We start from the raw sequence: 15351 nt of genomic DNA on the forward strand, positions 1-15351 counted from the left end.
TGAAAAATAAGGAGCTCCGCTGTCGAAGCCTATGAGAAATGCATACACTGGGGGAAAATAGCCCCGCCTTCCCGCAGGCTGCAGCGGGATGTACTTGGAAAATTGTACCATAAAACCACATAGCGTTAATCTCACGTTAAAAAAATTATCGCCGTTAAAATGGCCTCGCGTTAACGCGATAATAACGCGATAATTTTGACAGCACTAATATATATATATATATATACATAAAGTGCTTGACAAGATAAAAAAAAAATCTGAAAAAAATCAAACCAATAAAATTCAAGGTCCAAAACATAAGACTGTATAACTATAACCACGATATCATTTTTGTAACTGCTCAGTATTTTTCAGGCTATATATGTTATGCTATACTTTAGATTGTCTCGTTTCTCTTTTTTTTTCATAAATATATTTCTTTTCACTTGTTGCTGCTGTACCTAAATATACTAACTGTGGAAAAAATAGCAAGTTTTTAATCTTTTGATTGAATAAAACCAAAAGGTATGTTTTGTTGTTTTTTCTTTAACAGGTATTTCATGTGAAGTTTCACTAGAGGGACCCGGAAATTCAATCAACACACAGGAATGCAAAGCAAAAATAAGGATTTAGTTAAGCTCCAGCACAAAAGCGAAAATCAAAGCCGGGTGTGGCCAAGTGAGCCAAACTTGGTGGTGCATGGATGTGGGGAAAGTTCTTCATGTATTTCTGTCCGTCCTCACAGGCATTTCACTTCCTATGTGTTAGCTTTGATCAATTCAAAGACAGACAGAGGTAATACACAGTAGAGCAGAGAGCTGGGTACCACTGTAAGGAGAAAGCAATCCAGAGTAATCCAAGGGAAAGGCAGAGGTCGAGGTCCAGAGTGAAGAGCTCAGGCAACATTCCCACAATGAATGCGTTCAATAATCTGCCACCAAAACTCTGGATGAGGGGTTTATATAAAGGGGTGAAGTATGTGAGCTGAATGGAAAACTCAGGGCAGGACAGGTAAATGGTATGAAGCGTAATTAGGTGAATATTACAGTGTCCTCCTTAAGGTCTCGCTCCAGAAGGACCACCAGGTTGGTCTGGGTGGTCACAATGAAAGTTTCTGATTACCAATATAGCCAAAATTTGTCGAGAAGGAATCCATGAGCACTCCTCTGGTCCATAACCCTCCTAGTCGACTAGGTAGTGCAAACCACGTTCCCATCTCCTGGAGCAGAGGATGCACCTGACAGTATAGACTTGTCCCCCATCGAGGAACCAGGCAGGAGGAGGAGCTCTGGAGGAGGGACAGAGGGGGAGGCGAAACAGCCACATGATTAACAACCTTAATGATGCCTATTTCCTATTCTTCACCTGTAGGGGAGGATCCTCAGTGGACAGCCAGACCTTCTGGCCCTTAAGGTATGTAGGTGCAGGAATCCTGTGATGATTGGCTAACCTAGAATACACAGCGGAGGTAGTTAGAAGAGCACTATAGGCGTGTTACCATACCACTTGGCAGCAACTGGTAAAACAAAAAAATCGTAGTGTAAAGAGGGGTGGTTGACTGTGTGTAAAGGTGATAAGCCAGTGGCACTTGAAGGAGAGCTTGTTCCACCCACAGCAGATTCTAAGACTACTTATTAGGGTCCTGCTCACATAGTATGCATCTTTGTATGACTCGTTTTACAGTCCAACATTAGTTTTATTGTTTTTTTCTATTTTTATTCTCAGAAACTAGAAGGTGTAATCTTTCAAATGATGCATCACAGTTGTAGTTTGTTCCCTCCAAAGTATTTGCAATGATCTTAAACTAGGAGCCAATATTTAGCAAGACAGACCAGGCTTCATGTTTTGTTTAAAATAAAGCCTGTCTAAAATCATCCTGGTCTGTCACACAGCGAATGGATGGGCATCTGTGGGGCGGATAACCGGATTCTCTGCAGATATAGGAAACACAGGTCAGTGACTGGAAACAGTCCAGGTTCAGTAACCAACAGAATCCAGGAAAACAGTACCAAAATTAAGCAGACAAGGACAAGGCAAAAACTCGAATATCCAAAGCTGAAAACAGGTTATAATCAGAATAACAGACAAACTCACTTGATGCTAGAGTTACTCTCACCACAGCTTGAATAATCTGGTGCTGATGGAAGGCAGGCAAGCAACATAAATAACTGAGGGAACCATGGTTTAAACCATCGGCGTTAATCAGCCGCCGGTCCAATTAGACAGGGGAGCAGGAACAGATGAAAAAGCCAACCATTAGCGCCAAGACCATGACAGTATTGCGGCGTATAAACTAGAATTTTAATTCAAACGTCGCGGTCAGCTAAGAGGAGGGGTATAGGCTACTGATGATGCGTCACGTTGAACCAATACACACAATGATCTTCTTTTATTTTCCCATCTCACGTTCTTAATACAAAGCAGTACTTACATTGATGAGTCGTGGATGGATTCATTGGACGGTGCATACATGACGCTCAACAGGTGACAGTGTCTACCGACGTGACATATGTCTGCACATCCAGCCAGATATGGGAGAATACTATCAGAAGAGCACAAAATGACCCTATAAAAAGTAATGTCTCCTACATCCTTCTTTTGGCAAAACATACTCTCCTACAAGAAACCACGTCTGGCTTCTATTAAACTGCTCCTATTTTGTGTTTAACCTCGTTTCGCTGTCTAAACATTCATGCTCCTGGTTCTATGTGTGCAGCCATCTGAGAAAGAGGTCAATGGGTTTACATGGCCTCAAATAATCTCTATATCACAACGATTTAGCTGTATACAAAATATGATTGGAACTGTTTGTAAGTTTGCATTTTGCAAGGTCTATTTTGCTAAGACGTGGCTAGCGTCTCAAGCTTTCACTACAAAGCTCTGTGTGGAGTTTTGGCTTGCATGATATGTTTCGTCAAAAAATATGGGAGATAAACTAAGGAAAACAATTACTTATTGATCAAAGTTGGTCAAATAGGATTTTTAGTACAGATATGGTCTGCTTGTGTTTTCTTTATATTTAGAAATTTCCCAGCTGCTATGACAACTTTATTTAGACATTGTATATTTTTCTATTGAATTAGTAAAGTTAAATTTACCCCATGACAACTAAGGAAGAAAGTTTTCTTTCAGCAATTATATTCAGGACTATTGAACCTTCCATTCTCATTTTCCTTAGTACTTCAGCATTTACAATTATTTATGTTATTTCGATTTTCTGAACATTTGACATCCTTACATCCATTCATTACATGCACTATGTTCCCTTCTACAAGTGCAATTTATTTTAGCATCTTGATTATTTTCCCTATTGTACTCCTTTGACTGCATATATAAAATGTTGTTCTCTTGCTAATCAGAGGAATGGTACTGCTTGATTTGCACTTTTATGGCTCACATTTACCTTCTTCGCTAGTCAAAGCCTGTGTTAGACATTAACAGAGGGGGATCATAGGGGGAAACAATGAGAGAGGAAGGTGATATCACTTTATGGTGGTCTAAGATGCAAATTTAAAATTCCTGTGTTCAGCCACTACTGTAAAGTTCTGCCCCAAATGTACGTGGCAATCAATTCTTTGTGTTGATCACTTATGGTTGAATGTGGCCATATAGAAGATAGAACATGAGGTTGAACCGCTTACACAAGCACTGAGGTACAGCTGTGACCATAAAAGGGAAATTGCAAGCTGTTGACTGTGCTCATTGCTTTTTAAATCAGTTATTTATTTGGCATAAGCCATGGTTTGCTTTTTAGCAATAATACCCTTTTATTATAGACACTATGCAGTGTTTTATAAACGTCTGGTCTACGCCTATGAATTTAGGGACAATTTCACAAACTTTATAACTGTCATTTTATCAGGAACTTTAGGTTTGTCCAAGATTCAAAATCAGCGAGATCAATCAGACTGTCATGTTCTTTTTAAGGGATCTGACCCACATGCAGGAAACCACTCAGAGAACCAGAGAAAAGGTTTAGCAGGTTTATTGAAAACACGATGAGTTAGATCCAGTGTTTCTCAGAACGCTGATGAACCGGAACTGGAAGTGAGAAGGGAAGTTCAGTGTTTAGTTCACCCGCAGTGGGAAACCTGAGCGACGACTTGCAAAAACAGAGACTGAAACGGGACTCACGTTTCCAGGGAAAAGGTGTCCTTCCCAGAATCCAGTCGGTGTGGGTTATTCCAGAACTTGGTTGGCTCGTTGGAGGGCGGACAGTGTTTACTCGAGTTTGGTTGGTTTCTGAGGAGCGATGGAGCTGACTGCCACTTAAATTTCCTGAAGTACTTGAACGGTTTGTGTGGAGATTTATCCCCTGCTCAATGTGAAGCTCAAACGATCCTTCCAGGGGGAGAAGGTCAAAACATCCAGTTTTCAGGATGACTTCCCAAAACTGGCAAACACTCTGGCGTCGAGGTAGTGGCAGTCAGCAGCTTAAGAGTCCTCAGATAATGAGGCAACCATCCGCAGGTGTATGGAAGGGCCAACGAGAACCGGGCGCCACCTGGTGGTGGAGGGAGAAAACACAAACACACAACCCACACAAACTGGATTCCTAACAGACTGTCTTTCTTGTATGTTCAAAAAAGATTAATTCCTCAGTAAGAAGTGGTTCCAAAAATAATTACTTGTAAATAAAGAACTAGAAAAGAGTTGAGCTCATTTACACAGTTAAATTTAATTGTACAATACAAGGAGAACAGAAACAGCATGGAACTGCTCTGTATGGAACACAATATGATCATTATTATATGTGAAAGCATTATTCACATTTAAGTGATTTGCCACCAATTATAAGATATACTTTTTATATATTTAATTAGCAATGTTAAAAAAAAAACACCCAGTGGAATAAAACAGTTTTTAACAATTGGAAACAGCTTTAATTATTTATGGTGCAGACACACTGAACGTGTTTACAGCGACTTTATTGCTTTACATATCGCCAGCAATGCTCTTGACATGCAAGACACTCTGCTGCTGTTGCTAAATTATTATCCTATATGTTGATTTGTAGAATCATGTAATACCCCATAAATAAAACTATTATACAGCTGATTTTGTTCCCTCATTATTGATTTGGCTTAAACACTGAATCATACATAAAAATTTGCATCATTAAGATTTAAGTCGACGCTGACTGAATTTCAGGAAATCATCTCCGTACTGGATGATGTGCTTCATGGCGCTAAGAATCAGGGTGTCGAAATCCATTTGCATGTTGATTTCCTCGTGGTAGTTTCTTACAGGGAACATGCAGTTCATTGGGATGCCCACATAAGCATTCACCTTTAGCATCTAAAGAAAAAGAGAACATAAATCATGTTTGTTTAAAAAAATCTAAGTTAAAGGTTCTGATCTTTTAGTTGGGCACCATAAATATTTGGTTAAGTGTTTAAGGATTACTATAAAATGTCAGAAATTTTAACTATGTTATTAGCGCATATATTTTTATGATTTGTCTCTGTGTGGTGTGACCATGAGGCTGGTGATGTGCAACATTCACAAGTATGGAATAAAGGATTTTCTCTGAATGAATAAAAGTATTGGCTGTTTTAATTTCAGTCAGAAACAAAACTATGTGAGGAAAGTATGGTCTTTGCCTGATGGATTTTTTTTGTCTGCAGATGATATTGTAAATGGCGTAAAAACACAGAATCTAATTATACTAAATATAAGTAAAGAAATATATAGAGCAAATTACCTCTTCCTCCTGTAAAAGTGTTAAAACATGATTTTATAGCTGAAAAATAATACTTAAAATAGGTTTAATCTTTATAAAATATTTGTAATAATACATTTTTTTTTTATTTAAAGCATGAATCAAAACATCCAAGTTCAACACCTGGAAGCACGGGTGAAACTTTGTGATGAAAGTTGGTGGTTTTTGTATTTTCCAAAAATTAACTCAAACATATATTTATTGAATGCTTTGCAATTGTTGAGAACACAAGAAAAGCATAATACACTTATATTTATAATTTTTTACTAATATCAAAAGATTGAAGAACATTCTGCTGGATATAAATGGCTTCCTCGAAAGATGGGAGTGTAGAGCATTATTCTGGTAAAATGTGGATTCTAATGAAAACATCATACAATACAGTGAGCTCTAGCTGCTAATTTGTGATTAGTAATATCTGTTTAAGTACTTTACATACTCCTCTGTCAGTGTCAGTGAGAAAATATTTTATCCCTTAGAAGACGATTAAGACCATCATTGGAGAACCTGATATTTCAGCTGTCTGAAGAATTCCCCTCTCAGAGAACAAATTAATCTAGCAAAGCTTTCATTGTTTTTATTCCTTTCATCTTAACTGTTGTGAATTGGACACATTGGTTATTCGTTTTTTCCATTTTCGATTAGTGCAGAGAAATCGGTAAACAAGATAGCAGTTTATTGTTTTGGTGAAATAAATGAAAAATGTAAAGTATAATGTGTTTTTTCATTTTTGGTTTCAAAGATAAAACTAACAGCATCACAATACACACATACCATTACATTAAGTTGTTTTTCCTGAGATAAAACAAGTTTTTTCTGCAGGTATTTCATGTCATGATTTTATGTTTAATCTTTTTCATGATTTCATTGCATTTTCTGTAATGTTTTTGTTCCTTCTGTGTTTTGTTCTATTTTGACTCCTTTTACAGCACTTTATGTCTTTGAAAGCTGCTTTACAGATAAACCATTTTACTTACAACATACAGCATGTAATATAATGTACCATTATATACCATGTATTCACTTTGGGATTCCTCTTCCCTAAATGTAAAGCAGTACACCTATTTTTAAAGAACTTCAAAATTGCACTAGTAGTTGTGTTACTTATCAATGAAATTATTGGTGAAACTAACCTTTTCCTTTATTTCCAGAAACCTGTAGACATTCCTCACATCTCTTTGTATCTCAGGAAAGAGAGCATCAATTTTGGTCAGAATAGTCACCTGTGCAATATCTGTAAGTGCAGATAGAAGAATGACATTATTACTTTGCAAATGCAAAAGGGAATTTCTTTTCTAATAGCACAACCACAATCTAAGCTATTAGTAAATTTACTTTATGCATAAAGTAACTTTAAGCATAAACTATTTAAAGTTCTAACTGCAATGCATCCTATGAATGCATATGTCTGTCAACCAACCAACCAAATCAGTCAGCAGGTCTGTCTCTCTGAATATATGAACATTCATTGTTCACCCAAGTTGATGGACAAAAACATAAAATCCAAACTTCTATGACATCGGCCCTACAAGAAATTATTTTAAAGTATAACTAAAGTTTATTATGAGCTGGGCCAATCCCTGATTCATGGCCCATCACCCATTCCCCAAACCAACTAAGTAATTCACACCATGATTGATTGCAGCTCTAGTGAAAATTGCTGGTTGAATTTGAACCCCTACAATTGTGTCTAATTATGCCGATAGAGAGTACAACTGGTGATTGTATTTTTTATTAGGAATGGTTGATTTTAATGCAAACAATAGCAATTAGATGTATTAAAATTGTAAGAGTTTATTAAGCTACAGCTTTTATAAATCAATATTAGATAAAACACAGTAGATATTTTTAGATTATCATATCAAAGTGCCAGGGCTTAAAAAACGACTATCTACCATTAAAAAAAAGTTCATACCCTTTTGGTATGATAGCATTTTAGATGCAATTACATCTTTCAAAAAGTTAACCGAAAAATATATAAGTATTGCTCTTACTGAATAGCCTGACGTAGTCCGACTCAATTCTAGTCAGAATGAGTCTGATGCTGCTCCATAGAGCTGTGATTATGGGGCGTGTTTTGAACGAACCAGGAAAAAAATGCCTCTGTACTCAATTGGATAGACCTACAACCAATAAGAGCAACGGAGTGCGTGACGTATCTTAAGCGAGGCATAGTTGTTGTCCACAAAAATCAAAGCGTGCAGTTTCACGCCTAGAATAAGAAGATGAGACTTGATCGCGTTTCTCTGTTCCTCTTTTAAAATTAATTTGCTGTCGATATCTTCTAGAACAGACCTAATAGCAGAATCTACTCACCCAAACTCTCCAGCGGCAGCCATTATTGTTGTCACCCAAGCGCGCTTTGGTCACGTGGTTGATAACGTTACTCTTGATCATCTGTCCATCATCGTATAAAGCCCGCCCTGACAATTTGATTGGATCGCCTGACAGTGGGCTTTAATACTTGCGCTACTATGGAGCAGAGCCAGACCGAACTTCCCCGAACTCAAACCTTGTGGGCGGGACTAAGTTCGGACTGGCACCCAGGCTACTTACTGAGCTTAGTGGCCACCAATCTGATCCTCCTGATCTTTTGAAGAAGTTCGTCATCCATTATGCTTATGTTGTCAGCAGGAATGACACAAACCAGAACCTGCACTTTGTCATTGGGACTTGGACTGGTGTTGTAGAACTCACTGTCCTCAGATAATGGTGTGTCTTGATCGAACTGAAAGATATGTTTAGTTAAAGTTAGTAGACAGACAGACAGACAGACAGATAGATAGACCAGTGCAGTTTACCGTGTAACCTTCCTTGATATGACCCTTTAAGGCCAATGCTACATCTTCTTCCAAGACACCTTTGTGTGTGCTCAAGCCCATGATGTCATTAAAGACAAAAGAACAGAGGGATCCATCCACCTTCTGGATTTTATGGGTTGTGTACTGAATTGGACAGGTACAATAAGTTATACAAACAATTTCTCTTTAAACTGTTAAAGTTTGATGCAAACTTATCAAGGCAATAATTTCTTTGTACTCACAGTAAAAATAAACAGATTTATCAGGAGCTTTCATTCTGAACCAAAAACACATTCCGCTCTTTCTGATAATAGCTTTTAAATTCTTAAAGTAACATAATCTTTGCTTCATACTACCAGTAACAAATACATATCACAAGTAATAAATGGGGAGTCTTTAGACAAAATGTTATAATATTTTCTGTTTTAATTTTACTGAAGCTATTCTAATATTCTAAAATGATGCAGATACATTTAAATTGGATAGAAATGCATCTCAGAACAGAGAAGATAATCATCATTTTTAAATATAAATTAATGCAGGCTTACCTCTGTAGTAAAGGAATCGTGACCAGTGTTGTCAGCCAAAGCTTGTGAGTAAGGTCTACCAAGAAGGACACTTTGGACAGAGTTGATAAAGCTGGACTTTCCAGCTCCAGCAGGTCCATAAAGGAGAATTCTGAGTGTTTGACCTTCAAGCTGAGGCTTGTAGTTGTTCAGAAACCACAGATTGTCCTGGTTGTTACTAATTATAAAGAAAACACAGTGCACTGTAATTTTTCAAACCCCAGTGTGAATTCATTAATATCTGTCTTCTTCGTATTTCTTTGTAAGTCTGATTTGATACTGTATACATCATGGCACTTGTCTACTTTCTGGTTAGGTTATGTACAAAATATATATGTAATTTACAAATAAATAGCTTACTAACTTTTTATTTTCCTATCTTGTCCCTTCATATTTTCATACTTTGGTTTATTTAATAGATTATGTTACGTTATAGTTAAAGGAAACCATCAAACAAGAAATTTGACTTTGCAAACATGTCTATGAGATCCATGCATTTCTATGTTCATAAAAAACAAAAAAAACAACAACAGCACACATACTCCCAGTTTATTGTCCTCCAGGGTTCCGTAAGAACTGGAATAAATAACACAGCAAAAGAAAAAGCTGTTAAATTTACTACAAATATATTTGTAATAAATAAATACTAGATATTTCACTTTTCATCACAAAGTGTTGAACATTTCTAGAGTTTCTATAACTGTTTGCATTGCTGCTATTAAAGTGAAGGTTGTTTCTGGAAAGAGAAAGTCTGTTTCTTCAAAAACTACCATCCTACAAGTTTTAGATACATGTCTTCTCCAACACATCCCTCTAATTTTAAGATATCGATTTTAACGGTGAAAACAAAACAATGCAAATAGTTTTTCACATACCGTATTTTCACGACCATAAGTCGCACCGTACTAAAAGGCATATATCCTCTACTACGTTTAAATACCTCTACTGCGTATTTAAAAATAGAGCGGGAGCAAAACTGAGTATGTTTGCTTTATTCATGTATTTATTACAAAGTATTCATCAAACCCATCAAAGTCATCATCCTCTGTTTCTGAATTAAACAGCTGCACTAAATCAGAAATGCCAATTTCCCCTTCTTCGCTGTCAGAGTCACTTTCCGTGCCGCGCGGCTCCTCGGAAATGATGCCGGCTTTTGCGAAAGCTCGAACCACAGTGCCAGGAGACACGTTAGTCCAAGCATCAACAATCCATCTGCAAACTGTGGCGTAACTTGCCCGGCGCTGCCTTCCACTTTTCCTGAAACTGTGGTCTCCGTCTGTCATCCGTCGCTCCCACGCCGCTTGCAGCCTTACTTTGAACGGCCGGTTCACACCGATGTCGAGCGGTTGAAGTTCCTTTGTCAGACCTCCCGGAATAACAGCAAGAACAGCGTTCATTTGTTCCACCTTGTTTTTCACATCAGCTGTGAGATGGGCACGCATGGAGTCAAAGATTAACAGCGATGGTGATGCGTGGAAAAAAAACCACCTGTTCTCCTCACATACACCTCCCTCAGCCACTCTTTCATCATCTCCTCATCCATCCAGCCCTTTTCATTTGCCTTAATAATGACTCCAGCTGGAAAAGTCTGTTTAGGAAAAGTCCTTCGCTTAAAAATCACCATAGGCGGCAGTTTCTGTCCATTTGCGTGGCAGCCAAGCACAACAGTAAACGACGCTTTTTCATACCCCGTTGTGTGTATCGCTACCATCCTGGTCCCCTTCTTCTCCACCGTGTGATTCACCGGGATGTCGAAAGTGAGCGGCACCTCGTCCATGTTGGTGATGTGGCTTGGCTGGATGACTTTGTCAGCGATGTGTTTGCTGCAGAAGGAGTGAAAGCTCGCCAGCTTTTCATTATAATCCGCCGGACGTTGCTGAGCTACTGTAGTCCTGGTCCGGATGGAAAAATTGCACTCATAGGCGTGTCTCTTTGCCATTTTCAGGGTTGTTATGACAACAATGTTCTGCTTAAAGCACATACCTGTTCTTTTATACACAATCCACACCCACACTTCCCCCTTTAACGTTCTCATGGCGGTCTCAACAACGTCCGCAGTAACAACACACATAGGGTGCACCGCACTATAGGGCGCGGCGCACATTTTGAGGGAAAAAAAAGACGTTTATATGCGCCTTATAGTTGTGAAAATACGGTATCTTATCTCCTGTTTTAATGGAGAATAATGAATAGACCTCTGCAATGGAGATAAAACAATTACAAACAAACAAAGCTGAAATAACCACATTTTACCACTATTACAATAATGTTTCTTTTATGAACATTTTAAAACATATTTTAACATATCTAAAAAAAACTTTTTGTTTCTGTACCAACAAGGTCTGATGTAAGATCAGGGTTAAAAAAAAGTTTCAAATATGTTTAGGTCTTAGTGACATTCCTTTACAGCAACCCTCACGCTCCTCCCATCAGATGACGTAGCAGAGGTCACATAACATTGTGTCTTTTTGTCAAACTCTGAATGTAGTTTTATGTTTACACTCATATTAAAGATTGTGTATTATTTTGTTGAAACCTGTATTATTTGTTCTCACTGTTCCAGCGACAGCGTACTGCCGGTATGTGGGGGTCTGAGCGGCTCAGAGAGAGAAGTAATATTTGAATGCAGGATGGTAATCTGGATGAACTGACTGCACAGATGATGTTTTCAGGTGGATTTTCTCACTTAAAAACATATCAAAACTGCTTTTTACCCACTGATCACAGCAAATATAAAAATTCTGCTCTCTGCCATTTAACACAGGAGCAGCAGAAGCATCAGATGCATCTGGATACACTTTACTGGACATCTGGCCTTAATCTGTACAAGCATAAAAAATGAAGCAGCAGAAACCTTTTTGCGGCTTACAGCGCTTTCTGGATGCATGCAGCATAAAGGTTTCCGTTATTCAAGACGATATATGAATCCTTTTTAAAAATAGTTCATAAAACAGTTGCAAAAAAGAACAATAAGCTATACAGTACAGTAGACTTACCCGGGTTCTTCGAGTGAGATTTTCCCATAACTAGAAATCAAAAGCATATCAATTTGTGAATATCCTGTGTTTATTTTGTGCAGAAAAATACATATAGATTTTTGTTTTATTGCAAATTAATCAGAATAAAATTAATCACAAACATATTTTAATTACCCCAAATTGCTGAAGTTAAGGTAAAAAAAGAGAGCAGATACTTTGAATAAAAGAAGAATATTTCTAATAAATTATGGTTTGAAACAGACTCATTAAAACCTAACATTTGTCATGTAAATAAGTTCCTACCTATTGTCACCTGAGAAGAAGCAGACTCTTCACTTGGCAAATTAAGTCTGATAAAAATTTCAAGTCACCTTATATATTAGGTCATTCTTGGTTTCGCTTTTCAGTTTTAAACCAGTCTGACCTGCTTCCTTTAGATCATTCATAAAAACATAAACATTCTATGTTGCATTCAGTAGATGAAAGAAAAAAAACAAACGAATCTAGAGTTTACATATAGATCTTAGTAATCATTATGATTTTCACCCCAAATAATCCAAATGCAACAAGAAATCCAACAAATTTACTTTAACATTTAAAGTGGTTGGTGATAAGCATGGCCGTGGCGCAGGGGTAAAGGAGGTAACACGGATCTCATGAGTTTAAGTTCCGGCTCGTTGACCTTTACATAATATCCTTTAACCCTCATTGTTTCAAATCTTTTCTGAATATTTTCAAAAATGATAAAAATATAGGTCACCAGTGCCTAAAAATAAATGTATTTTTATCATTATCTAAACACCAAGGAACTGTGATTAGTTTAACTTATGGATCATTTGTGATTTATCAGTAAAAATCTCTTTTTGAAAACAAAATAATAAAATTAAGGTTATTTTTTCCCATCTATATGATAACATTTATATCATTCCTCTGTCTGTACTTTGTTTGGTTTGATCAGATAACATCCTGTCTAGACAGAGTGATTACATCTCAGGTTTAATAAAGCAGCTTAAAACAGATATGCTGTGTTACATTTGGAAATTAAAATCTGCTTTAAAGATTTTAGGAAACAGATCCTAGTTTTTTATCCTTTTTTATAACCTTGGTTAGAATCATAAGAAAGCTGGTGCACATCTTGGGACAAGTCTTCCACAGGATCAATACAGTTCACAATTACATTAACAACAATTCACGATACATGTCGTTTAAAGGCACTTTACTTAGACAATTCCTTCACATTATACAGAGATAATTAAAGCTAGAATTTAATGAAAGTTTGAGAAAATAATATATTAGAGTGTTAGGATTCCAGTTTGTGTGGGTTGTTTTTTGTGTTTTCCTCTCTCCACCACCAGGCGGTTCCCTGTCCTAGTTGGGCCTCCCTGCACACCTGCGGCTCGTTGGTGTCATTACCAGAGGAGTACTTGAGCAGCGGGCTGTCACACCTCGACACCAGAGTGTTTGCCAGTATTGGGTACTCTAGCCAATCTGAGATTAGCAGAGTCTAACCTTAGCATTGTTTTCTCTGAGTCTGATCTTGTTTTTTTGTCTTTGTTCTTTGGCAGGAAGACTTCCCATGTTACTGGATAGCCTGGGCCTTCTACCCCTGGAAGGATTTACTGAGTCTCACTGAGCAAGGGGAAAACCTCCACATGATCCATTTAAGTCCACTCCTGGAAAACCAAGTGACAGTCCGCTCCTTTCCTCCTCTGGGTCCAACGTATGTCTGCCTGTCCACTCTCCAATGAGTTCCCTCTCCTCTGGATTAAACCTCCACAAACTGGATCCAAGGATAAACCAAGAGCCCCCCCCAAAAATGAGTGCCTCTTCAGCAATATTCAAGCCTCAGTCTATTTTCCCACTGTCCCTGAACTGATCACTGTGATCTCCCCTTCAGTGTTTCCGGTTCCGGTTTACCAGTCCGCTGAGTTCCAGCATTGTTTCCCCACAGAGTTTCAATCTCCATCAGTGTTTTTCTAATCTACATTAAACCTGTTAAACTTTTACCCTTGGCCTCTGAGTGGTTGTCTGCATGTGGGTCAGATCTTTAAAGCCCACTATGACATAGAGAACTATAACTTGCTCCTTATATCTTCCAGCAGCCTGAACCTATGGCATCATAACAACAAAGATAACTCAGGGTAACATAAGCCATTCGAACTATAATTTGGCCTAGTCCTAATAGTAAAAAAGGTGTCTGCCTCACATGTTGTAATTATTAGTTTATTCCACAGGAGAGGAACCAGATAACTAAAATCTATATTTACCATTCTACTTTTAAAAATCCTAGTCACAGCCAGACTCAGAGATGGATGATGTGGAGTCACCAATTCATCCCTGTGCCAGAAAGTTGTTCTGACAAGCACAGAGATGACTTGATGACTCCACATCTCCAACCTCTGCCACTAGAATACCTGCAGACCGCAAAAATAGACTCCTATATAAGAATAAGATAATATAAGAAATTATCGCATCTCTGATTTAATATGGAGCCTGGTTATTTAGGGCTTTATATCTAATATCTATTCTGTATCTAAGCTGGAGCCAGTGACATAAAGCTGAAATAGGAGAAATATAATCTCTGTTAATTATATTCAGAAGTGAATTTTTTAACTAGATTCTGTGGACATCCTAATAGAGAATTATAAGTCCAAAACTGAAGTAAGTTATGCAGCATTAGGCCTTTTTTTAATTTAGCACGATTCCTCTAAATGTGTAGACCAGTATTTTCTCACCAGTTTCTTAGTGTTATGCTTCAAAGTGTGCAGCTCGAACCAGATAGACGCCTTCTAATGAATAGCTTTTCCCTGATAAAAAGGGAACAGGGTCTTCATAATTTAATGATCCACTAGTGAAATCTTATTTTGGAGAAAGATTTAAATGATACAAAAAAGTGTTCAGATATGATAGGATTGTTAGGAAGTACTATTGTTTTCCTTCGTAACCAATGCCATATATTAGCACAAGGTCCAAAGTATGAAGATAAAAATATGTGGATCTATGCACATTTTGAACAAAGCAATTGAGTCTGCCGATATAAAGATCCTGTTAGTATTTAACAGTATTAGAGTATTATACTGCTAGTATTGGAGTAAATCAGGGCACCAAGGAGACCTGGGAAGCAAGTCAGCACAACAGATTAAAGTTAATCCAGTCAAAAAAATACAAAATCAGGCTCCAAGTCTAATGTAGCTCCAATGAACAGGACAGAATTGTCTGGCAACATGGTGCTAAAACAACCAGGCTTTTGAAAGAAAGGGTTGATGAGCTGATGGAATGCAGGTGTCATAGTCTACAGCACCACA

The 15351-nt window shown here is 37.7% G+C and overlaps 1 protein-coding gene across 1 annotated transcript; it reads right to left on the bottom strand.

The window, feature by feature from the left end:
* Positions 1-4982: 4982 nt before the first annotated feature.
* On the bottom strand, positions 4983-12376 carry LOC107080706 (interferon-induced protein 44-like). Its single transcript, XM_015368912.1, has 8 exons — positions 12350-12376; positions 12065-12094; positions 9611-9644; positions 9051-9246; positions 8503-8646; positions 8258-8429; positions 6835-6935; positions 4983-5277 (listed from the first exon to the last, which is right to left on the bottom strand). The coding sequence occupies exons 2-8, from the start codon at positions 12090-12092 to the stop codon at positions 5098-5100; spliced, it is 855 nt and encodes a 284-aa protein (XP_015224398.1). The 5' UTR covers positions 12093-12094; positions 12350-12376; the 3' UTR covers positions 4983-5097.
* Between the last annotated feature and the right edge of the window lie 2975 nt (positions 12377-15351).

The sequence above is a fragment of the Cyprinodon variegatus genome, unplaced genomic scaffold (assembly GCF_000732505.1).
Source record: "Cyprinodon variegatus isolate N-32 unplaced genomic scaffold, C_variegatus-1.0 Scaffold2241, whole genome shotgun sequence".
In the NCBI taxonomy this organism is placed as follows: Eukaryota; Metazoa; Chordata; class Actinopteri; order Cyprinodontiformes; family Cyprinodontidae; genus Cyprinodon; species Cyprinodon variegatus.